Source organism: Poecilia reticulata, linkage group LG11 (assembly GCF_000633615.1).
Source record: "Poecilia reticulata strain Guanapo linkage group LG11, Guppy_female_1.0+MT, whole genome shotgun sequence".
In the NCBI taxonomy this organism is placed as follows: domain Eukaryota; kingdom Metazoa; phylum Chordata; class Actinopteri; order Cyprinodontiformes; family Poeciliidae; genus Poecilia; species Poecilia reticulata.
Window position 1 is genome coordinate 3184322 of NC_024341.1, and position 26368 is coordinate 3210689.

A 26368-nucleotide genomic window follows, 5' to 3' on the forward strand; every position below is an offset into this window, starting at 1 on the left:
AGTGTGGACGGCCTTTGATGTTCTTCACCACACATTGGATTGGTACTCCAGTCTCTTCCAGTGTCTGTGGCCGTGGTGCTGCTCGGGGTCACCACCCTATTTTCTCTGGTTCTGGATCTGTCATGCCCCTGTGGCTTTTTAGTTTGTGTTTCATCTCTTTGTTCAGCACCTGCTCACACCTCCCATCTCTGCAGTCCTGCTCACTGGAACTGCTAATGCATCTCTCTTTTTGTCTTCATCCTGCTGTCTGTTACAGAAGCTTTTTTTCTCCAATGGTCAGCATAAACTTATTGTTCTTTCTTACAAGTAATTATAATTTTGTCATTCAGGAGATATTAGTTTATGATGCAAAAGTTTTGCAGGATTTGATCATTTAAAGTGCTATTACACTCATTGTCATTCTGGGATTTTATGATGCATTTGGATAGAGTTGGACGATACAGCTTCAAAATTAAATGTCTTTATCATACCAAATCCAATTTCTGACTTTATTATTTTCTCAATTTCTTTGCTTAAATTGGATACATCATGGAACAAAAAACACATTTTTTACATTTTGTCATATACTTGGAGTTCAGAATATTTGAAATTACTCTCTTTTGGGGCTGTGTATATTTCTTTATATTCTGTTTGGGTCTTATTTTTCAATCCATTCAGTTTCCTCTATTCCCCACTATGCTATTTGAAGACTTCTACTACAGTATTTGCTGGGGAATAGCTAAACAAGGTCATGGACCTCTGGCTAACCAGTTTTGCAAATCCACCAATTATTTTTCTCACAAAGATCTTGTAATCCAAGTTCAGTAATGCCAAAGCTGCAAGTGGATAAGTCAAAATGTTCTTTTGTGTTATTAACCTACACAATTAATTACACCGTCCTGCAGCCTCAGGTCACCTACTGGTGAAGCGCACAGCAGAACGGAGCACAGCAAAGACGCATGCAGTCTGGGGTTAATGGTGTAAAAAATACCCTTTTAAAATAAAAACAATAATGATTAACATTATAAACACTGTGGAGAAAACCGGAGAAGATGACCTTGGTCTTGGTTCATCGATAAATATTTCCATTTCCCCTAAAAAGCACACCATTAGCTGGGATTTCTGCTAGTATTATATCATGAAATAATCCCGTATTAACAATGCTGCCACTGCAACAATATCCTTTCCCTGCGGGTTTTAAAAAATATTAATGAATGTATTTCTGCTTAGCTTAATATGAACTGAACTAAACAGAGCTCTGTTGCAGATTTCAAGTACCTTGGCATGTTTTAGATAATCCAAAAAAGTAAACGTTATAAAATCCTGCTTCTGTTTTCTTTTATTCCTTTTTGTTGAGAAAAAAACAGATTTTTTTAATCCAGGTCAAAGTTTGTGTGACCTGTTCACTTAGTAATCCTTCATTTTTCTCTCACATTCTTCTCTGGTCCACATGAAGAAATATTTTTAAGACAACTTTAGGGAAACGGACTAGGAACATTTTGTCTCTCTTTGTGTTCAGCAGTTGCTCGATCACATTGTGACAAGCAAACCAGGAAACACAGGAAGCCGGTATTTATGGAACCGATCCGAACCCGTCGGCCTCGTCATATCAGGCAGCTTTTGTTAGATTCCCCGGGTTACTTTTCCACTTGTTCGCACTTTACGTGAACGCTTGCTCTCAAAAAAGGCGCGAACCCAGGAAAAGCCTGTGGTGACCCACGCTGATGGAGAATTCATGACTCACTGATAACATGGTGAGAAAAGGACTCTTTATGTCCCCAGCAGCTTGGGGGTTCTCTAGAAATGATTGGCTTAGGTGGATTGAAATCCGCCTGTTGGCGTGTGCTGAGACAATGTTCTCATTAATGTTGTTTTACATTTTAAAAGACACATTTGAATAATATCTACATCTAAGAAGCTCTGTACTTTGCATTTCTCTCCCTGGTGGCCACACTCAAAAGAAGTTGTGATCTTACTTGTTCAACTTTGAAATAGAACTTTTCCCAAAAAGCTTGTAGATTAAAGAAAAACTCTTACTTTAGGAAATACACAGATATACCTCTTGTAAGAATCATCAAATCACTACGCTGGTATTTACTTTTAAACTCTGAGCTATCTACGGGAAATTTGCATGTTGCTGTGTGTCCAAATGATAATTCTGAAAATTGAAGTTTCTAGTTGTCATAAAACCTTATAGACAGAGCCAAGGAGCAGGTTGCATCATCCTTTTTTTAATTACACTAACGTCTCTGCTTTAGACATACTTAGAAAGTCAGGTCATGTTTTAATACCCCTCGTGAATATCTGAACTCATAAACTGTAATTATTCTTCATGGTTAGCAACCAGGAAGTTAAGATTTATGTTACAGTTTGAACAGTCAGCATTAAATGACTATTATTATTATTATTATTATTATTTATTTTAAAATGATTTTGGTCAATGATCCTATCTTGGATCAATGAGAGCTTCACATTGTTCGGTTTTTCTTAATGGTTGTTTAATGTAGAACCAACATGGAAAACGTACAACAGGATTTTTTATTGTTTTGATGATTTTTTTTGTGTTTTGTCAATTCTAATTGCATTTTTTTCCACGTCAACTAACAATCTTAGCAGCTAGTTTGATTCTCTGCTAAAACATTGTAAATAAATAATAAAAGTTACAAATTAATATATATAGTAAAGTAAATTTTTGAAAAATCGTCTCCAGAGGTGTGAGGAGTACGTAAACATTGCAACATAGTTGCTAAGATGGCAACAGTGCATGACCACGCCCCATATTAACCCTTTCCAATCATCTCCACACTTGGCCCTCAGTGCCTCTTGGCTCCACCCACTTTGATGGAATCTTTCAAAACTGAGGTAATGCACATTAGGTTTAGTTCTACTTTAAAGAATTTTCTTCGTCTTGCCAAAAAAAAACCAAAAAACTAATGCCATACTGCCACATTGTGGTTGTAGCAGCACATTACAGGTATTTTACATCAAAAAACGATATTGTCATATAGTGGAACTGAAATACTCAATGGCGGTTGGTGTTAACTCTAACAAGCTGATCAAATCAGTGTTGAACATGTTTTTCTGTTTCTAGAACTCCACACCTACAATTGAGATCCCCATTTTTAACTTTACATAATATTCCAAATTGAGTTCCTGTGTCAGCAAAGCAAAAGCCTCAGGGGTGACATCTTATAGATGACGATAATGTCAGCTCAGCTGAGGTTTGGAGTGTATGTCACAAGAACTTTCTGATTCATTTAGGCTAATCTGTCTCTGCAGCCTGTCGCTGCTTTCCTGTTGGTGTTCAGAAGATGGCAACCAATCTCACAGTCTGACTCCTTTTAGAAATAACAAGTAAAACTACTTATTCTGATTTTTTTTTTTTTTTAGTGTAACTTTTTTTAAAACTTAGGTGCAGTCAGAGTGGCAGCTGCCTGTAAGTTTAACTTCTTATTTATTCTAATCAGTATGAGGTAATTTTAGAGCAAGTGTTGCTCTGAGTAATTAATCTCTTGCATTAAATTGTGTCAAATTACTGAAATGTTGGCCTAACAAATAGATGTAACACGCTAATTATGACACTAAAAAGAGAAAAATAATCTTTTGGAAAGGCTCTTGAGCTAGCTGAATCCTACTTTCATCATCAGCGGACAGTTCTTTTAAAGAACTGCCGAGTCACAACCAACACTGAGGAAGACTCGCTGACTGGCTTTAACTCGCTCTAAGGTTTCTTTACAGGCAAGCAGAAAAAGACAAGGTTTTCCTAAAGCAGAGGGTAAAACTCCGGATGAATCAGTGATAAGAATTAAAAAGGAAATCAGCAAATCAAGCAAACAGGTACGGTTACTGAAACCTCATGAGATTTTACAGAAAACCTTCTGTGTTTTTGTCCAAAGTACTTCCAGAAGAAACGCTTTTCAGTCTAAGAATATGAATTGACAGGAAATCATTCAGAAGTCTTTGATTAATTGCTGTTCTCCGCTTTGTGTAAAGATGCCAATACTAAACGTAGCTAATTCCAACTTCTCTTTAAGAACTATAGTAGAGGAACATGTAATAACAATTTTCATATAGTTTTTATCTTTTCTTTGTTGCTAAGAGTAATCATTAACTCTTCAAATTAGGAACAGATGCGGAGTTAATGACACAGTGTGAGCCAGCAGTCTCTCTAAACTTTTTAAATGTTTTAAAATCAAGACAAAATGATTGTGAAGTCGACTTTTTAAGTCTTATCACGAAAGCAGTGTTTCTTTTTTTCTTTTTTTTTTTACAACATCTTGAGGTCTTGTAGAAAATGTCCCTTTTGATAGCCGCTTGCATATCGGTACTTGTTTTTAAAATCAGCAACAAATATTATTTTTCCCACAGTTTGACCAGAAGAGAATATTATTGTTTTTTGAAGTTTTGTTAATTAACACTAAATCGGTCACTGGGGTGAGTTTTCCCAAGTTTTAATAGCAGGGAAGTTTTTGTTTCATGTACCGCGCCCTGGAAGCTACTATGACTAAGATGCTAAATACACTTTTACATTTAACCATAAAATGGAAGATGGCAATTAACCAGCAGCACATTTTCAGTTTTTATGCAAAGTAAGGAAAATATTTAGTTTTTTTAGCTATCTCATTTTGAACATAAAAAAGAAAATCTTACCTACTGATGACTTTTGGCACTTCTTAGTCAGCAGTAAATAGAGTTCAGTCAAAGCACACTCATTTCCTCAGGGAAAGACCAGCCTAGCTTGTTGTATGTGAACTCCGAAGTGCTAATTGCTTTACTTGGTCCATTTCTTCTTTCTTTTGTTGTTGTTGCTGTGAATTCATCTAAAGTGCCATAAAAAATTGAGAAAGTTGTAAACACACTTTACTTTTGAAGATTCATTCAAACAACCTTAAGGTCTTTATTTTCTAGCTTTACTGCAGTTCTACAGAGAGAATTTTATCTGTTTTGCAAAAGCAAACACGTTCTGTGCTCTGTTGGTTTTGAAGATCTGCATTTAAAAAGTGATGGAATTAGAAAGGATTCTTTGACCTCAACATTATAAAGACAGTGTTGACAAGCCTGGATTGTAATTTGAAAAGTTATCAAATGAAACCAATATGCATATTGTTTTTTTTGTGTTTTTTTTTGTCTTTATTCAAACAAAGTTAGTTGCTAAAACTGACAATGTGTCAGAATGACCAGTGGTGCCCAATCCCCGGGCTGAGGACCGGTACCGGTCCGTGGACCAATTGGTACTGGGCCACTCAATAAATAATTAAATATTTCCGTTTTATGTATTATTTGAGTCAGGAGGATCTTTTATTTTGAAAATCCTTTAACCGGATTCTCTCGGTTACTTGCGTGCCAACACTGAGGCCACAAGCAGCAAAATGAGTAAGAAACAGATCAGATGTCTTTGGAAAATTTCTTTGCAAAGGGGAAAAGACCCAGAGAAGAGACAGGAGAATGGATTCATCCTGGACCGGTAGGTGAGGCCCACGTTACAAGCCGCTCTACGCAACATGCGGCGACCGGCTTCTAATGAGGCAATGAAACTTCAAACTGCTTCACCACGTAGAGACCAAGCAGGCTGTGCTCAAGCAACACCTCGGGTGTTATGTCTCCCATCACTCCCAGATGGAACCGTCTTGTTACAGAGAAACAAGCTCAGGGCTCACGTTAGTCATTATTGTGAGTTAAAATTTTCACGAAAGTAAAATGTTCGTTTTTGTGGCGCATCTGTATCTTATTTTGAAGGGATATGTAAACGTTACCATAGTGACCAGAGTCAGAGAGCGTTTGGGCAGTGGTCAAGAGGAGATGAGTAGAGCTTGTGAGTCTTAAGTCTGGTTTAGACGGAAAGATTTAAGAATTGTCTGCCGATTTTCCAAACCTTTGTGACCACAGAGCTGATAAAAGTACAACAGGTTGGATCGGTTTGTGTTCAGCCACAAGGCAGGAGTTCTTACGTCACCGCGCTTTCTGATTGGCTACCTGTCACATTCAACAGGTTGTATTCTCATTCCCAGTCAGGGAAAACCCCACAGGCTGAGATAGAAGGGCCAAGACAACCCAAATTGGGCATATTCAGGCTTTAACGGGAACACCAACATGCAGGAGCCTTATCTGACGGTTTGTGCAGCGAACGGTCAGAAAGAGCAGGTGCTTCGTAAAGAGACAGAAGCCAGATTTTAAGGCATTAAGTTATAAAGTCAAATTTCTTTTAAGTAATGTTTATATGTACAGCATTTTATAACAACTGAAGGTAACAGTTACCTGGTGGTTATAAAATGACACTATGGTGCCTGGGAAATGCATTATACGACCTCTTTAAGGAGCTCACATAATGCTCCAATTTACAGAAATTCAAAAACCAGTGAGAAGCAGTCAAGTCATTGATATCCGTCAGTCAGAAAATGGCTATTTGGTGGTAATCATTTTTGATTTTTCAGATTTTAATTTAAAACTTACACATACAGGGACGTTTTGTTGCCAACTTTGCCCAAAGCTGCTGGCTAATTGCTAGCCATCTGGCAGCTCATAAGTTTATTCATTAATTTATTTTCCTCTTTGGGGGGTTACCACCTTTTGAATCTTCTCTTTGCTCTGGGTGCTTGGGTGTCTCCTTTCTCTCTGGATCAGCTTTTCTTTCTTCCACTTCCAATTTGTTTTTGAGCTCTGATGGTTGCTGATAGTGATTTTGATATTCATGTTTTTTAATGGACCTCTATTTATTTGGAGCTTTGCATACGAACAGTATCCCCTGCTTCAACACCTGTCGGTGAAAAGAAAAGCTGTTATTTACAATCTGCAATTGTGTGACTGGGAGCAGATGTAAACAGCCTGGTCTATTCATAGTGCATATATTATTGATTTGACACATGCTCATGGAAACAATCAGGATGGTTTCTCACTTATTACAAAGCTGCACAAACACAGTTGTTTGAAGCAAAGCCCACCCAGGAGGAGATAGATTTGTTTTTGCAGAAAAGGTGAAACGAGTGCGATAAGGATTGTTCCTTTGCTGTCATCTGTTTGGAAACTGTTTGGGTAAATAATAATAAAACTTTGTAGAAATTCAAAGCACAGACCACATAATTTTATTTTTTAATTACCATTGTCCTATTCATTTTTTTTAATTGCCAAAAAAAGGCCTTGCCTGAGAATTCATTTTCCATGTGCCATCTGGTAATAAAATTTTATTCCTAAAGAATTGAATTAAATTTCATGTGTTGTATGTGAGTTTGGTCAAACGTTCACATACACTCATTATTGGCAGTTTAGGCTTTCATTTGAACTCATATTTTTTCCCAGGATAAAATGATCATATAACAATTTGAGTCATTTTTTTCCTAGTTTATGTTTGATGGTGACCCTGCGTACCAGTCCATACATACACGCCTGCTATTTTTGGGTAAATGTCCCGTAGCAAGTTGGCAGGGAATCTAGATGCTTTTATTAGCCATCAATAAGCTTCTGGCATAATTCTGATTGGATACTTTCTGTCAGAATTGGTGGAGCTTATTTAAGTTGATGTTTCATGAGAGCTCATACATGCAAGACGAGGCAAGGCAAGGTCGTTTATCTAGCACCAGTCATACAAGTTCAAGTCTAAAGGGCTTTATAGGGCATCAAAAATAAAATAACTAAGCATAATTATTATCAAACAGTTCATTAGTCAGATTCTGGTTTTTACTCCTCACCGTGACTCTTTTAAACAAATATCTTGTCATTGAGACAAATAGTTCTGTCTTTGTCTCTTTTCTTTCTGCCTCTATGTTGTTTGACTTCTGATCCTAACAGTGAACAACTAAATCATACTTTATCTATTATTAGATTGAGTTAGACTTTAATTTGGGCTTTTAAAAGATAAAAAATGCATTAAAGGCAACATTTAAAGTATTGAAGCAGAATATTTAGGACACTTTTCTTATTGGTCTGTGTGTCATATATGATTTATAGATGCACAAAAGCAAGATCTTAAAATTGTTGGACTGCCTGATGAAATACTTTTTAGAGGGCAGATTCCAGTAAAACCCCATGTCATAACAAACCGGGCTCCCCAAGGGTGTCACTGACCCACATACATTTTTTTTCATACATGAGAAATTTTTATCTCAACATTCCTGTCAAATTTATACCTTTCTGATATGTTGAAATGCAAAAATAAGTATCTTCATGTTATTCACCAGTTTCTTTCTTTCAGATCATGTCTCTCTCATTATGAATAGTTTGAAATTTTGACTGTTAATTTAATTCTTGCTTTTTCACAGTTTGCAGTGAAGGACAAAAAACTCTTAAAGTCTTGGTTTTGGTTTTGTTACCATAAAAACTTGTTGGTGTCCACTTTTTGTCTCTAGAGACGCGTTGCTGCGTGACATCAAAGTTTGAATAAAATTAAGAGAGGGAGAGGGAAGTGTACGTGAGTTATGCTAGCTTGACTTTGACAACCTTAACATGTAGATGTGGTGTGGAATTCCACAGCATGTTAAGGTTGATGTGAACCAAACTGTTTTGGTTCAGTTTAATAAAAACAAACTAGGCGACCCACACACCAACTCTCTGACAGCTCATCGGCAGCTACCACAGTGATCACTTATTACTCATTTCAATAATTAATTATTGAAATTAATAATTATTGATTATCAGTTTGTTACAGGTAATACTGTAACAAACTGAATGTTCTGCTCTTTGTGTAAGAAATGTTTGTGTCTTTTTTAATGTTGAATCTTGATAATTAGTGGGATTGTTGTCAGTCAGTTGCTATAACAACAACTCTGTGTGTAGTGTAGCCGGCACAGAGAGCGAGGAAAAAAAAGAATAGAAGTGGTTTGAGTTGTTCATTTTCCCTTCTATTCAGGCCTTTTATGTATTTACTGTCTACATCTTGCTGAACTGTGACCTTTATTATAAACCTTACATACAGTGGGATGATATTCTTCTCCCTTTTATGTTGTCATACACTGATTTATTTCTACCGACGTTATTCTACATCAGTCAGCCACAGAGCTGGATGTTGTTGGTTTTGTTTGGACGTAGCTTTCATCTACCATACTCTGGTCCTGCTCACCTTTCCTGGTCCTCCTTCCTTCTTAGATGTTATCCAGTGAAAGCTTTGGACCAGCAACAGTTGAGCGTCTGAGTTCTCTTTGGGAACCGAATGAATAAAAGATGAGAAGAGCCTAAACATCAAGACATCTGTTGTGAAACAAACAAAACATAACTCTTCCTGCCACCATGCAGACGCAGCCATCTTTTAATATATGACAGCTCCCCATTTCTCTCAGATACATGTGTATTCAAAACAAAAATACTTGATGGATGACAAAAGCCTTCTCCTAATACAGTAATGGGTTATGTGACATTTAATAGGTGTAAAAATAAAGTGAGCTGTCTTTGATTCACTGAAGACTGAACACCTTTTTACCCTTGCAGCCATGCTTCCTGTAAACACATCATTTTACTCAGGTTTCCTGTTAAATACTTGGACATATCCAAATATATAAGCACAGAGGAAACAGCTGATAGAACATAAGACAACAAGATACGCTAATCCTTTATTTTTAATTTCTCCAAAGGATTTCTGTCATCAGTCACTCTGGTTGCTTTAACCCATTTTGCAGAATTAATTGCTGCGATAATTATAATGACATCCACTATCCAAGCTTTTCTGCTTGTTTAGTTCCAACGCCTGACGCTGCTCAGCTGAGTAAACGACCTTCTGTCCCAGAGATGTACTTTAAATCCTCCTCCTGCTTTCCTGGCTGCTCTGTCTCTCACTTCTTCACTTTTAATTCAACCCAAGCGCTCCGGCTTTATGAATAATTAAGGCAGAGAGTTATTCCCATGAATGTTTATTTAATGGCGCCCGTGTTCACATCCTCTCTGAGGATTTTTACGGGTTTTGGTGATGAATCGAGCCGAGACGTGTAAACCGTTGTTCCCGCCGTAGAAGCGGCCGTCTGCATCTCGGCCCGGGTTTGTGTGCGGAGCGCGCCTTCCTTGCCGTTCTCGCGGCGTCTCCTCCATCAGGAGTGGCTCACCTGCACAGGCAGAACGCATGCTTTATTCAGGTGATGTTTCATTCATTCGCTGCTCCTGGCTGAAGTGGCTGCAGCTGAGTCATTCATCTCCGTCAGACGGGCTGGGAGGCATACGTTACAGTCTGGTGACGGGCGTGGAGGACGTCACAGAAACACACAGGCGTGCTTTGTATTGTTCATGTGCAATTAACACCCTGCCACCACCTCTCCCATTTCTAAATGTATCATTTTTGTTTGTTTGTTTGTTTGTTTGTTTCTGTGTTCCTGCAGACAAAGTGTTTGGCAAATTTCTGAGTTGGGATATAGAGGAAGCAGTTCATCAACTTCCGCTTAAGCCGGGCCAGACTGTGACTCTCGCTATCAGCATCAAAGTCAAGCTGGACTTCTCCGGTCAGGAGAACCTGCTGCAGGACCTGAATGATGGTGAGTGGACACCTTTGATGCTTCTGCCTCGTTTCGCATCGCAATCACCAATTTGAATGATTTTATTGGGACTTTTCTGCTGGACAATGGATTGTCCCAGAAATGATTGAGATGAATGATAATATTGCCATTTTGAGACCATTTTCAACTAATATAATAATGGAAAAATAATGCGAGATATTTTTTCCAAAATAACTCGCTCGCTCTCTCAAAAATTAATACAGAAAAAAGTTTTAAAAAATAAAAGAAAAAAGAAGCAAAAGCACATTTAACACTGGAACTAGAAAAAACTTTAAATAATCAAAATAAAACAAGGCAAATAGAACATTGACAGTTAAAATGGATTATGAAGTGTCTATAACCAAATTTGTATTTTAAAAAAAAAAATCACTCAGCAAAGACAGGGAAAACAGGCAAAAGTGACAGGTAGCCCAGACTTACTGCTTTGTACTGGGTGTCAAATGTTTGCTGCTTTTCTTAAAATGGCGGCTTTTCAACAGCGTCTTTTTGACAACTGTCGTTCAGATGGAAATGATCACCCTCATTTTAATTTATCATATGATTTATTTACTGCTCATGGTGACAGGCCTGTCATAACGCATTTTGTTGGGTGATAAATTGTCCCAAGAGTTCTTGCAATAAACGATAATAATGTTGTTTTGAGAACATTTCAAGTAATGCATTGATACCAGCATAATTTAAGTTTGCAGTTTAATTCCATAAAGAACACTGGAACTGTAAGACAATTTAAGTATCCAAAATAAAGCACAACCACCAAAAGCAACAAATACAAAGGATATAAAAACCAGACATAACCATAAAACCATAAATAAAATAGATTATAATGTCTCTGTAACAAAATTGCCCTTCAAAAATAAATGACCATCAAGGAAGGTCATTTTAATTCATACAATTCATTGATTATTTGCTTGGTGTTCAGTCACACAAAATCCCCCAAAAAAATGTCAGTCTTTTTGGCCATAATATGAATAAATGTAAAAAAAACAATTAAAGGGACTCGGATACATCTGTACAGCACTGTGCACTGGACAAAGAAGAGCTGATAATTATGCATACCTTCATCTTTTGTGACCCATTCTTATTTAATATAAGCAAAGTCAAGTTTATTTATGTAGAATATTTCAACAAGACAGTTCAAAACACAATGCAGTCATCAGTTATGAAGCATTACATTCTGTCAAATGTCATCATTAAAATCATCAAGCAAATACATATCAGATATAACGATCAAAGTTCTACTTACTAGTAATCACAGGCAGCTCTAAACAGCCAGTGTTTCAGCGTAGATCTATAGTAATACATATTTAGCTTCAGTACTTTTAATATACTGGCTGTTATATACTGGAAATGTTTCTGTTATGAAACAAACATTTCCTCTTCTGCTATGGATTATTATTGTTGTTTTTGCAAAGTAGCAGTCCGTGTTCTCCTATTAGCTGAATGTGCTGTTCTACATGGACCCGGTTCCTTAAAGAGTCTGCCACCGCTTATTTAGGATTCAGCAGCGATAGCAGGAAGGTGAAGGTCTGTGCATCCGACTTTCCCCTCCTCTCCCGTACAGTAGCTTCCTCACTTCAGAGCTAGATTTTATCAGTTTGAATTAAAAAAAAAAACACCTAGCCAAGCCTCCTTCCCTACCTCAGAGCTCATTCAGTGCGTTCTCCCACAATCCTCTGCCACAGTTCATTCTCTAACCTCCCCGGCCCGTATTTGCAGCTGTCTTCTTCCTCCCTCTTCATGCTGTCGAGTGTCTTTATTACAGACGCTCACGGCCTGATGAATATTAATGTGAGACGGACCCTCTCCCGCAGAGTTTACTTTAAAGGGCATTTGCATATGGATTCAGACGCCTGGGAAGGCAGACGCGGGCGACGCCGCAGCCCCACGGTAGACATGAAGTCGTAGAAACGATACAGTTTGAGCGTTTTAATTAGCCCGTGATTATCCAGGCCCTGAATTAATGAGATAAGATGCGTTTCCTCCAAATACAACAGCTTTGAATGCAGCTATTCCGGCGACTTTATTGGTTTGCAGTTTCATCCAAAGACATTAGATGCTATCTGGCATACAATAAGTAAAGCGGTCATGGTAATTATGTCGGGTTGGTCTACTGATTAACCAATTTGCATAAACTTGTTGTTCAACTTTGTTTTCTGCATGGCTCTGTACAGGAAGATTACAAAGTTTGCTGTATTTGCTAATTGAGCACCAGCTTATTATTATTAGCATAATTTTTTTATGGCATAATTAAAAATGTTAAAATAACAAACTGTAGCACTGGTGTAGCCCCTTACAAAATTGTATTCATTCAACAAAAATGTCAATATTTTACTAACATAGCACACCAACACAGTGTGGAGCAGAGTGATGAGGAAGTACAGTTTTCAACTTTTTCTACAAATGAAGAAAGTGTGCTGTGCTATGCAGCACTCCTGAGTAAATAATTCCATAATACTGATTAAGAAAGTTCTAGTTCCACTGGCAGATGATTCCACAAATATGTGAATAATTTCATAAGTGACATCCTCTGCCAGCAGAACTAGTACGTTTTCACCAGTGTTAAAGAATTATTTGCTTGAAACAAGCTTGTATTTCTCAAATAGAAGTTACTTGTAAGTTAGCGTTGTCCTAATCCAAGTGTACTGAGACATTTTCACTTTGAAACTATACAAAAATACTTAAGATTTTATTTTTGCATTGATAGTCAGAGGGTCTAAAATTGGATTAAGATCTAATCACAAATTATGTAACTATATATTGACAAAATATGCAGCATTTCAACTCAAAAACTCCTTCTGCTCCTAAAACATTAGGTGAATAGACATATGAGCTCAAGGACACAGATGTTGTTTTTAATGTATTATTTAGTTTATTCAAACATCAGATGGGTCCAAAGTGCTGTGACACCTATTCAGCCTTCAGGTGTTTCAGGAAGTTCTTCTGAAATGAGGACAGTGGATGCTAACATTCGCGTTGGGGACGTCTGTGCTGCTGCTACATGGTTAGCATTGAGATGCTATTTTTGGTTTGAAGAGCTTTACCGATGAGCTAAGTAAATCCTATTTCTTATGATACAAAAAATTTCATATTGTCAAGCTTTTTAATACATTTTCCCCCTCTGATTGATTTATTAAGAGAAAACATATGTGAATCTTGGTCGTTGTTGGACTTGTCAAACCTAATCTTCATTGACATTTTCCAGACGACACTGCCCAGGCTTCTTTCTGCTGATTCAGAAAGTTGCCCTGCTTTTTAAGCAGCAAAGCAAAATGGACTCAGCCAAGTGTTGATTGTCATTGTTCAGTTTGGCAGCTGTCAGTATTTTACCGAGCTGAGAGAAGAGAGTTGGAGATGCTGTGGTGCAGTGGATCCCAACCTCTTCTCTAATGAGAGCTTACCTTCTCTCACCCCGTTAGCAGAACAGTCATGTGCTCACTGACATACATATGTCCACACTCATTATTATCATCATTAGCATGTTTTTATTGCATCTAACCCACCTGACGTCTTGGTAGCTCATGTCTACAGTAGGTGAAGGCATTGAGTGCTATTTTTTTTTATTGTTGTTTAGGTAGACAAACTGAGAAAGATAAATCTTAAGATTTTCAATAGTTTTTATAATTATTTTTCTTTTTGATCAATTTGTTGACAATAGTCTTTTTTGTTTTTGCGTCCCAGAAAAAATATAAAGAAAGATTTGTACTTTAAATCATGAATTACATATACTAAGTTCAATCTCCAGCATGGCTAAAATATATAAAACAAAGCTCCTGTTTTTTTACTGACTTTTTACTAACTAAAAGTCACAAGTCTTCAGAATATCAAAGGCTGGACTCAAAATAAACACTAATAGGTCAGATTGCAACATCACAGGAGTGACACGTTTTAGTTCAAATGTAATATTTTTGATTGCAAATTTGAAATGAGTATTTTGCGTGTATTATTTAGAGGTTTGTCTGGATTAAATCGGATAAAATTGGATATCTGATCATTAAAATGTGATTTAATCAGGTAATTCTCGAGAACTGCACCGCTCTTTTTCACTTATAGATGCTCGTTATGATGCATAACCATGGTAGCAGCTTTATTTACAACAGGAAGCAGCTGATTAGCATCTCAAATCACAAAGCTGGAACTATGCCCCCAAATCCCTTTCTCATCACACAGCCAGACAGAGATTTATAAAGCAGCGGCAAAAGCAAATGATGTGGATTAGGAGTGCTTGCCAACAACTGACGGAGTCATCCTGGACATGTTACTTTGACAAATCCTCTGCTTTAATTGAGCTGTTAGCATAACAGTCAGGTATGACAGTCATACAACAACAGTGTCTAAACTCAGACTTTTTCAGATTTCTGCCCACAATGTCTTTACGTTAGCACATGAAGGCGCCTTGGCAGGAGGCTCAAGGGTTGTTAAAAAAATAGAAAATATAGCAGAGGCACATTCAGTGTGTCCTCGCATCCTTAAAAAGTCTTAAATACTTCTATCAAGAATAAAGGCCTTAAACTATCTTAAACTTGTTAAAAAATTTAAGTTTGCCTTAAATATTCTAATAAAAGGTCTTAAACTTTGTCACGACAGCGTTATTTAATCTCATATATTCTCACTTTTTTTTTTTCTCGTAGGACTTTTCTGTCGGCTACCTTTAACTAGCTGCTAGCATACTTCTGCTAGCTAGCTGGCTTTTTTTGCATCTTTCATGGATAAATGGTCTGCAAATTTTACTTGCTTGGACCTGCAGATACGCTGACATTTGACTGAGCTCAGGGAGCTTTTAGTGGCTTTTTAGCAAAAATTTCTGGAAAACATCAGCAGCCTCTAGCTGTTTATTGTTGCGTATGGCCATACTGTAGAGATCTTAGGCCTTAAAAAGACATGTTGATAACCCATCTCATCTGGCAGTTTTCAGATGTTTTGCTTTGAAAGAATAGCACAGACAGAGGTAAGTCATTTCAAAGTGCTTTAAATAAATTAGAGTAAATACTAGCAAAATATTAAAAAAAGAAGAAAAGCAAATTAAAAAAAAACTGAACAAACATAACCTAATAAGACGGAGCCAGCACCCAGCTGCAGACCGCACAGGACATTTTTCAACTTTTATTTGAATTTTAAGAAAAAAAACAAAAAACAACCTTTAGTCATAAAACAAGCATAATGACTAAAAGTTTTAATGTCAACACATCCTTATAATAGACATCAACACGTCTCGATAGCCTACGTTACTCATTGACTTCTTGGAAACCAATATTTAAAGTTCCCACCATTTTGAAGGAATGGTGGGAAGAAATTTAACTTCCTTCCCAATAAGGAAGTTAAATTAGTTGCTTTCGAAGCTCCAGCTCTAAACAAATAGGGATAGTGTTTACAGTAAAATAATGTTTTTAACAGCTAGGGCTGGAGACCTTGATGTTAAAGTTCCACAGCCTCAAATTAAACATTTTGAAAACATTATTTTGAGGGGAGGTAAATTAGCATTTTAAAAACCTATTGTGAACGAAGAGTGTAATTGATTTTATTTATTTATTTATTTATTTTTATTTTTTTATCAGTATGAATATTTATTAGGCGGGGAAATGGTAGCTAGGTCAAACAATAAGTCATGAATAGAAATGCCTAGAACAAAGAACGACTGCAATAACAACATCTTTAGATGACTGAGAGCATGTGGATGAATATGGAAGACGGTGCATATGAATGGATTCCTCAGCTCAGCTCAGGTGGAAAGGTCTCGTCTCTTCTTCAGTTCTGCCTTTCTGTAGCTGAGCAGCCTGAGGGGAAACCAGAGTTCACATCTTGCACACCTCCCTGGGCTGCAGTCCTGCTGGTGTGTGTGTCTGTGTGTGTGTGCAGCAGCTTTGCTCTATATTTAATAGAACTGTACACTCAGATATCTGGATGGCTGTTCTGGCCGGTTCGGCTCTTGCTATCCGCCGTGCTGCGTTGGAGGCTGTTTTCTTTTTATTTGCACACTTCTGAATGTCCACGTGGTTTTTGTTCTGAAATATAGAGCCTCGCATATATACTCTTGACCTTTAAACATTTTCACATTCTGCCGTGTTATACCAAGAAATCACAATAAATTTTATTATATATAGACCACAGAAAGTGGGACCCACTATTCCAGGAGATTAAATTTTACAAGCTTTTCTATATTTTTAACAGTTAAAACTGAAAAGCTTTCCATATTTTGCAGTCAGTTCCCCAGTTCTAATAACTCCAAAGCTCTATAAGAGAACATTAGTGAGAAAACGGAAACTTAGGATTTAAGGTTTATATGTCAAACTACATTTAGGTGTTTTTTAAATTTCTTTTGAATTATTTTGTTGAAATGTAGGACATAATTTGGGCAAAGTTTAAAGGTGTCTACAAAATACTATTAACATATTAACATGATAAACAGAAACAATAGAAAAACATTATTTTTTGTGAACTGTTTTCTAAATAAAGTAAAAAAAAAGAAATTTACGAGCAAATGAAAGCAAAAATAATTTTACAGGAGTTGAGAAACAAAGTTAAAACTTAATTTGAAGGGGTTTGCATAAGACTGACATGACACTGTCATAAACATGTCATAGCAACAGTCATGAACATGAAGGAGTCTTCATGAAAGTTTACAGCTGTTGTCATGAAGTGCCATTCAGTAAATAATGACCCTTTTATAACACAAAGTTCTATTAAAACTTGCATAAAAAGTCCATTAGAAGTATCAACTTCGCATAAAAATTTCATTATTTACCTAATTACACCCGTAATACGAGGGAATCTGAAACTAAAGTATCAATCTTAACACACTAGTATCAAGGTGATACTGATGCTGACTTTGTATCAGGGTCAAGAGTTTTAAGAAAAAAACCTGTTGTGTTGGTCAGTCATTTAAAATCCCATTTAAAAATAACACCGTTTACTGTTGTGACGCGATGGAACGTAAACTAGTATGAAAACCTTTGCAGCCCAGCGCATAAGTTGTTTGTTGGTAGTTTTGTAGGCGTATGCACGTCTGGTTTACGCTGATAATCCCTGGCTGGTCTGCAGTGCTCTCTGGGTTTCAGCAGGCGTGGAACGGAGAGGCTGGTCCTTCCCTATTTATCCCCAGACACAGTTTATCTCTCATTCCTCATCCTGCTTGAAGACCCCACCACACCATAACTCATGATCTGATGGGACTGATATCATCACTCAGGACTAATGGGCCTTGACTTCCAGCGCACTTTATTGTGTTAAATGGTGTGAGTGTGGAAGCTAATGACAGCACGAGTGAAGAGGGTGCCGCGCACTGCAGACACGCAAGAAACAAACAGCAAAAAGCCCACGAGTAGTTCTGGAAAAATAATTAAGATGTACTTAACATTTAAGGAACATATCGTGGATTAGAGGAACTCTGTCTTTGGAAGACACCTGGTATGTAGTCAGGAGCGAGACTTGTCACACCAAACTGCTCGTCAAGGAAGTTTGCGACTGAAAAGGGAGAAATAAACATCCGGAGCAAAATTGACTCTTGAAAAATACATGCAGAGCTCTACTTTCTTCCAGCTACGGCTGTGTGTTTGAGTACACCTTCAGCTGCCTGCAGCAGACTTCACGGCGGATGAGAGCTGCCTTCCATATACAAAATGGAGTGGAAAAAGACCGCAGACAAGTGTGCCAGTGGCCATCCTCACGGGACTGCCAGCTAGCACAACATTTTGAAGAGAGAAAATATCTGCTCTATTTCATTTTTCAGTGTTCTGTCAAATCAGAGTGCCTGAAGGGTCAAAGGAAAGTCACGGAAAGAGGGGGAAAAATATTGACCCTGAAGGCATTACTTGAGCTGTTATCGTACAGTAACTCTTGAACTAAACAGTTTTTATATCTTTACAACTGTGAATAACAATTCTACTTTTTGGTGTTCTTATGTGTTGGAAATATGATGTCAAGGAAGGTCATTAGATTTACTATGTCCATTTCATCAGAGATTCACCCATGAGAGGGGTCATCTCATTTTCAAGGAGGCCTTTTATCAACCGTAGGAGTATAAGGAGCAGAATAAACTCAGTCAGAAGATAAGGTTCTACTGGACTGGCCACATTTATTGGTTTTTCTGGTAACGATATGTGACAAGCCTTAAAATAATTGAATCTTTTTGTAGTAGCATAATCTCACACAGACCTTAATGCTAGTAGTTGGCACCTAAATCTCAATCTACAGTTTAGCATTTCATGGACTCTGGGGCAGACAGGAATCTTTGACCATTCCTCTTTGCGCAATCTTTCTAGATCATAAAGAGTCCTGAGTCCTGTCTTGTGCTTCTGTTTTTCATCTTACCCTGCAGGTTTTCTATAGATTGTATGTTGCATTCACAGAAATCTTATTTTGTCCACTTTAATGGAACTCTACTTTGTCTAGAGAGTCCAGTTAGTTTCGGGAGTTGTGAACACGCAATTGAACTCTGACACGGACCAAAAATGCAAACTGTGCTTCCCCTAAAAACCTCTGTCTCAGTTGGGTTGAAGTTAACTTTGGAGTGATTCTAAAGCATATGTGAACGCCAAGCGGACAGGAGATTGCTGCAGAAGCAGCTAACTGACTGAAGCACAGTGCATTCTGGGTAAATATATCCAAAGCAAACATGCAAGTTTAGTGCTATTGGGAAAAATTGCTGGTGGTCTTTTGCTAAAGACAAAAGAGAAATCCCACATCTGCACAAATCTGACAGCCCTCCATATTTAACATTTTGTGAAGAAGGAAGTTGTGTCTTCTTCAGAGGTTTTTATGTCATTTCCTTCAGCGCCCCCACAGGCGATGGAGGGAACAGATTTGACCAAAGGTTTGGTACATTTGACACAGTGCAGTGTGAAAGTGAAACACAGCAGCTGAAAATATAACAAATTTTGCAACTTTGATCCCCAATGGAACCAAGTCTACTGGCCAATCAGGTGAAAACATTTTTAGACCTGGAGACTGAAATGCGCCAGTAAGGGAAGACATTTCATTTTGTGTGTGGTGAAGCATTTCTTTATCAATTTGGCCGTATGTTTTGAGTTACTATCTTGACCAAGGATCCAGGGACGAACCATTTTTACTTTTCTGGCAGAGAAGCCCACAGCATCATAGATCCTCCACCATACTTATTGCACATGAGGTGCTTTTCCATATATTTATCCTTTGCTGCCCTAATTTTGATGTAATCTAATAAAATTTTGTGTACATGCGGCCGTATTTCTAAATTGGCATTAATATGCAGATAATTGTGAGCCAAATGCAGCCTGTACCATCCAACACATCAATCCTTCAGATAGGGCAGAAAACGGCAAGAAATGATTCTTGGTCATTCACTGCAATTCGGAGCTGTGCTAAAAACCTTACCATTATTTCTAATGAGAAACTCTCAATCTTCGCTGTTATGTTGAAGAGCTGGCAGCAAGGCGGCCTGTGATAGAAATGCTGAGTTCACCCAAATCTCCCTGAGGCCATCAGACACACAACAAGACAGATACTGATTGGGAGGTGGGTGTAAAGGAGGGAGGTTTGGGGATGGGGGTGATTGCAAGGCAGTGCCATAGTTAATCACAGCTCCCATTAATCAGAAGCCCTGTGCCACAGGACATGCAGTCATGTGTACCTCCTGAAACAGGCCGCCACTCATAAAGGATTCAGATCATAAACTGTATATTTTTTATCACTCTTATTCCCTTTCTCTGTTTAATCTGCTAGATTATTGTCACACGTATTGTAAAAACTTTTAGCAAGCACTACATAAAAATGACCCCCTCCAAATGTCTTTGTAAATTCTGTACATTTGTCAATACTCTAAAAATTAATCACTGGAAGTATTTGTAGGAGCTCTAGAGAGTCCCAGTTTTGACTTGTAAGTAGATGAAAAAAACCCAAAAAACTGTGGTGTCATTCAGGTTTACATTGTGACTTTATTGTAATCAGCAAATTGTATATTTTACGTGTATAAATACATGTCAATATTAATATAGTTCATAGAAATAAGTTATAGTAGTCTGAACACTTCGCCTTATTAGACCAACTCATCCAAATTGAATATTGCACGATTTATTTAGCCATAAGCAGCAATTTAAGATGGATAAAAAATATTAATATGGATATATTCATTTGCACCCATGCCACTGGACCTGATTCATCAGATGGCTACCAGTTCAAGAGAGGGTAAACAGTCCATGCTCTACCTCCAGACAGAACTCATCAAAGTATATATCTGTTTTGTTAAAGGAAAATCTGATCTCAGCCATCAAGCTAAACATTTAGCTAGCTATTTCAGACTAGCTAATTGTTTAGCCATTAGTCCAATGGGAGGCCAGGAGGTGAAGGGCTTCTAGAGTTATTAAGCTTCACATTGAGTTATCATTTGTTTTGTACAGTGACAAATTGGGATTTCTCATGCAAAGTTCTAAAAGACAGAAAAGTGAAAACAGAGATGAAGTGTAACAACACTGAGTTTTATCTCAGACTGGAGAGGCTTTTAAAGGGGGAGAATAGCTGCAGGCGGAATACTAGTTGTTCTGTTAGCATTCTGTGCCAAACAGGGTCTTTACCTCCTTCTGTGTTTCAAGGGCATTAAGGTGAGACTACTGTCAGGTGTTCTCAAGCAGTAGACCACTGTGCTTCCTTCAGCTGCCATTAGCAATTAAAAGTTAGATATTTTTCACTTAATAGAATTAGTTCAGAGTCGAGTTGAAACTTTTAGATGCCAAAACTCCCATTTAATCTCAGTTTTTCTCATAAAGACGTGTGACCAGTGTGACCAGTGTGACACATACTGTGCACTGCGAAGAAATTCACATCCCATGAACCTTTCCACATTTTAAGTTACAACTGGAACTTTTGGTCAATAACTTTTGGTGCAGTTGAATTTGTGAATTTGATTGTGATAAAAGTAGGACATAATTGTAAAGACTTGACTAAAGATTGCTAGAGAAAAATGGAAAATGAAAAACAACAACAAAAAAATCAGACTCCTTAGTGTTGTATATTTTTTTGGACAGAAGTCTAAAGTTGAATAATTTGGGCAACACAAGAGGATATGTTTGGCATATAAAATACAGCATTCCAGGAAAGGAACCAGATGCGTGAATTCTGCCGTGTGTCAAAGGGTTCTTGAGGAAAATCTACTACTTCAGACCAATGTCAGATACTTTTGGATGGTTGTAAGAAGTGTCTCACAGAAGTTACTTCAACAAAAGGGCATTCTATGGTGTTGAGCTGAACAGTGTGTCCCCGCATCTTTGAAACGCCCTAACTAAACATTCTTAAATTCATGCATCTAAAATGAAGGCCTTAAAATCTCTTAAATTCATTTAGAAAAGATGCTGACCTTAAATTTGTTTGTCACAGATCTTATTTTTTTTAACTATTAAATCTCATATTTTCTATGTAGTTCTTTGTTTTTTCCATGTTTAACATTTTTGTCAGGCAAAGGTTTGAGTAATACACAGATATCGTCATTTGTGGCTTCAGTGAGTTGAGGTTACTAAAATACAACTGCTAGCTAGCTAGCTAGCTTTTTTGCGTCTATCATGGGTTGCGCGCAAATTTATTGCGGTTTGCTGGCTGACTTTGCTGCTGGCTGACTCACTTCTGTTGCCAACTGTATGTACTGTTTATATGTTTTATTCTTCATCTCACACGTTCTTGTTTTCTTAACATTATTTTGTTTTTAAAAAATATATTTAATTACAAAAATACTAACAGCAGTATACTTCCAAGTGAAGATAGCTTGCTCTTAGCTCTGAATGAGTTTGCTAAACTAAGTGGTCAACGCTCTGGAGCCAGTCTTTTTTAAATCAAAAACCATTATGATGATCATTTTGTGTTTCACCAATGTTACAGCACTGACTTCACTTGTTAACACTGTTTTGATGGGAAAAACACCTCTTGTTTTTCCCCACTTTTTCTTTCTGTCAGACTTTCTTCAAACTCAGTCGGTTCTACAAGTAAAGTTTTCCCTCAACCTTTTCAGTTTTCTGCCTTTGAGTTTGTCTGAACGGAGCTGAAGTTGCGTGAGCTGCTGCAGAGTCTGGTAATGTCTGCTATCCGGCGGGAGGGAAATTGCGCTGACGTCAGAGAGCGATATGATTCCTTTGACGTCAGAGCTTAGGCTGTGGGCTTCACATTTTCTGTATTGTTTGAGTGGGTTGAAAGCTGCAGCCCCGGCGGTGGTGCCAAACGCAGCTGCTGATTGTGCAGCTGCTCCTTTGCCTGCACTGCTTCTCTCAAGGTCGGGAATGAAAATGTAGCCATGTGTTCTTTGTGCACGTCACCTGTCAGACCCCTGTGATCTCAAATTTTTTATTTATTTTATTTTTTGAAAAAGGGAACTTTTAATTGCTTTACCAAAGCTAGAGTGAAAATAGGTTCGATATCATTCATAGGTTCTAGTTGGCTTTAGAATAATAGAAGCCAATGTCATTTCTCCAAAGTTTACATACTGATTTCAGTTGATTCTCTGACACAGGTATGTCAAACACATTTTCATTTTTGGGCCACATCTAGATTGTGAATGTCCTCTAAGTACTGGTTGTGGCAGATTGTATTTAAAAAAAATTAAGCTGAAATATGTACTGTAACTTTTACAAAAATGTTTTTTGTGTATATCTTTTAAATTGTCATGGCTCTACGCGCTGCTCAATTTAATGGTCTGTCTTATGCAGTTTTTAAAAAATAAAAGTTACCTTCAGCATCTTTAATGGACTGTTGATTTGTTAATAAATAGATAACTTCTTAAAGATAATTTGGAGCATATTTTCATATTAATGCAATATGGCATTGTGTAGATGAAAACTGATCAATAAAATAATAGTTAAGGACATAAACATTATCTTGAGATTCTGCATTAAAGGGTCACATTAAAAGCATGAAGGCCTTGAGTTTGAAACATATGCTCTAACACCTCCATGTCACTTATTGTGCTATTTTTGTTTTACATCAAGATTATATAAAGGAAATCTAAGATGGTACATAATCTGTTGTTAAAGTTGCACATAAATTTTTTTAGGAGATTAATACTAATAGTTTGGTCAGTGTCTGAGAAGCAGGTAGACATCTACAACTTCCTGTTGGATCCAAAGCAAACACTGTGGGATGGATCTCTTATGCAGTATGGAGTTAATCGTTATAAGGGGAGGAAAAAAGAAAAAAAAATGCTTTTGAGAGAAAAGATGGATAGCCGAAAGTGACTACATTCATTAAATAATGAAAGTGATTCATCATGAAAAGCTCCTATAAAAGCATCATAGACAGCAGATATACTTGTGGAAATGCCTGCGGGGTGCTGAATAATAATCCTCATCTTTATGCTGTTTGTTTTTTTTTTTTTGTCTCTTCTTCTGTGGTTTTTGCTGTATGTCCAGATGGGATCAGCGTGACGGGTTTGCCGATCGCCAGTCCTCTTCGACAAGTCCTGAAGCCCAGGACCGAGACCAAAGCGTTGAGCAGCGAGTCCGGCAAGGCCGAGTACAGCCACGTCAAGGTAGGCAGAAACAACAATGCATGCACACAGCGGCGTTGGCTTCCATTTCTTGGAGAGCTGCAAAGTCTAATCCTGCTGCAGTTCTATCTATTTTGGCAAATGATGAATATCTCTGCTTAGAATTTTCCAGAGAACTTTTTGTACCTCCCTGTAAAAAGAGTGATGAGCTTATTTTGATGGTAATCTTCAATTGGCTCCAAGCAGCATTCTGTTCCTTCAATCAGAGCTCTGTGAACAGGGCGTCTGCACAGCCTTAAAAAGTCTAAAATTCTCCTATCTAAAATTAAGGCCTTAAAATGTCTTAAATTAATTTAAAAAAGTAATTCCGCTGCTAAATTTTTTTTTTTACTGTTGGTCTTAAATTTGGTCTTGGCCAGTCTGTTTAATTTTGTATATTTTATGTATTTTCTTTTTTCTCGCTTAAATTTTTTGTAAGGTGGAACTTTGAGTCACATACAGACATGTTCATTGCATTTTGACTCGAGATGGCAGAGGGAACCGCTATCTTTCTAAGTTTCCCATATGTCCTTCCTAGCTAGCTAGCTTTTTGCGTCTATCATGGGTAAGTGCAAATTTACCATCAGCCGGCTGGGTGGAATTTGTATGTTAGATTCAGATCTTAAATTCCACTCATAAAGGCCTTTAAATGGTCTTAAATTTGAGTTGGTGAAACTTGCAGAAACCCTTTGCGAAAGCATGGAGGCAAGATAGAACTGTGTTTCACTACATGGAGCAGATCTGAAGGGTTGGAAGATGCTTCATCATGTAGCACCCAAACGCCAAACCACCTGCAGTGATGAAGCCGGCATTGTTTTACCTTTCAAAGCCGGAGGGAGCTTTTTATTTCCACCGTGAATCATCATGAGAGAAAACAGAAGTAAGGTTTTCTGTTGAGATGTGCTGTCAAACGGTGTCTTACTTTTCTGGACAGTTTGACAGAACGATGACTAATAGATGAGAAAAAGACTGTAGGATGATTCAAGGTCAAAAAACAAAAAAACAAAAAAACTTAGATAACTTCAACTAAGAGCAGATTTATAACTTTTGAAATCTTAAATATTTTTCCAAAAATCATTTTAATTGAGAATATTTCATACAAATAAACATTATAATTTATGATAAATGCCATTTCTAGTCTTTTAGACTTCTTTGTGGCATTTTTGAAAGTTATATATCCTTATCTAATTTAGATATGAGGTAAGCATAATTACAGGTAAATGATATTTAAAAAATCTTTTAATACAGTTATTAAATGTAAGTGGTAAAACCCAAATTATGCAGCTCAATTACAGACAGACAGATATATTTCAGGAGTTCATATCCGTTTATTTTTGATGAATATGGCTCAAAGCTAATAGATCGAAATATGGTATTTGCAAAATTCTAACATCAAATAAGACCAACTAGAAAGAACTTTTCAGACAGAAATGCTGTATAATTGCCATTTTCACCATGATGGTGAAGACTGTGGACTTGGTAGAATGATGCTGATCAGCTGGATGGATGAAAAGCAGCCCGACATGCAACACGCCCAACATTACTCCGGTCATCGTCACCAGAGTTTGCAGAACCCCTTTGCTAAAATACTTTTGATTTTTTAACACCATTCAAACTGAAACTCACATAGTTCTTAAGTTTTCATCTTCTTGGAAAAACGCGTTTTGTCAAGTGATTGCAACTCGTAAACGTGACGCATAAAAAAAATGTCATTGCAGAGCAAAGATTCAACAATACTATAAGTTGGCTATTTGGTACAACCTTTATTCTGAGGCCAGTTTGACTCCATGCTGGTGATTCATTTTCACCCAACCTTTAACTTCCTGGCTGATATCTTTACATTTTGCTTAAATATTTCCACATAATGTTCTTCTCTCTTGATGTCATCTATTTTATGAAGGACTTAAAATAGATGACATCTATTTTATGTCATGTTCAGGCTTCAGCAAAACGGTTTGGTCTGATTTAACTTGGTGTGACTTTTTATTTGGTGTATGTAGACTTCTGGCTTCAAATGTATAAATACAGAAGATACCCAAAAAGATTTGTTCATTAATGAAGCTTGATGTAAGTAGAAAACAACTCATTATGTTGTGATATTAAGTTCACAAACAGTTTGGCAGTGTTCATAGCACCAGTTTCATGAGAAAGAAACTCAGAGAAATGCAAATGAATGCATCTCACTTCGTATTAAACACAACAAAGCCACATTTAATTACTCAGGTTAAGACCATCAATCCAGTTTAGTGGACCACTCCAGTGGTTTCTCAGAAATTCAATACAACTTTTGTAAACGGTGCCAATTCATAACTAAGCTCATCTGCAGGCTGCTTCCAGAGAAAATGTCCAAGTCACTTTTAATGAAGGTAAAACAGAAAGAGACATTTTCTTTTGGCTAGACTTTCCAATTTTTTCCCTTCATTTTTTTGGCCATGCTAATTCACATTGACTT

At 37.3% G+C, this 26368-nt stretch overlaps 1 protein-coding gene across 4 annotated transcripts in view; it reads left to right on the plus strand.

The window, feature by feature from the left end:
• The window catches only part of trappc9 (trafficking protein particle complex subunit 9), a 205402-nt gene that overhangs the window by 47280 nt on the left and 131754 nt on the right, over positions 1-26368 (plus strand). For all 4 annotated transcript variants that reach the window (XM_008421343.2, XM_008421344.2, XM_008421345.2 and 1 more), the window contains 2 exons: positions 10272-10424; positions 23801-23919. In XM_008421343.2, the coding sequence (XP_008419565.1) occupies positions 10272-10424; positions 23801-23919 (272 nt within the window). The remainder of the gene's footprint in view (positions 1-10271; positions 10425-23800; positions 23920-26368) is intronic.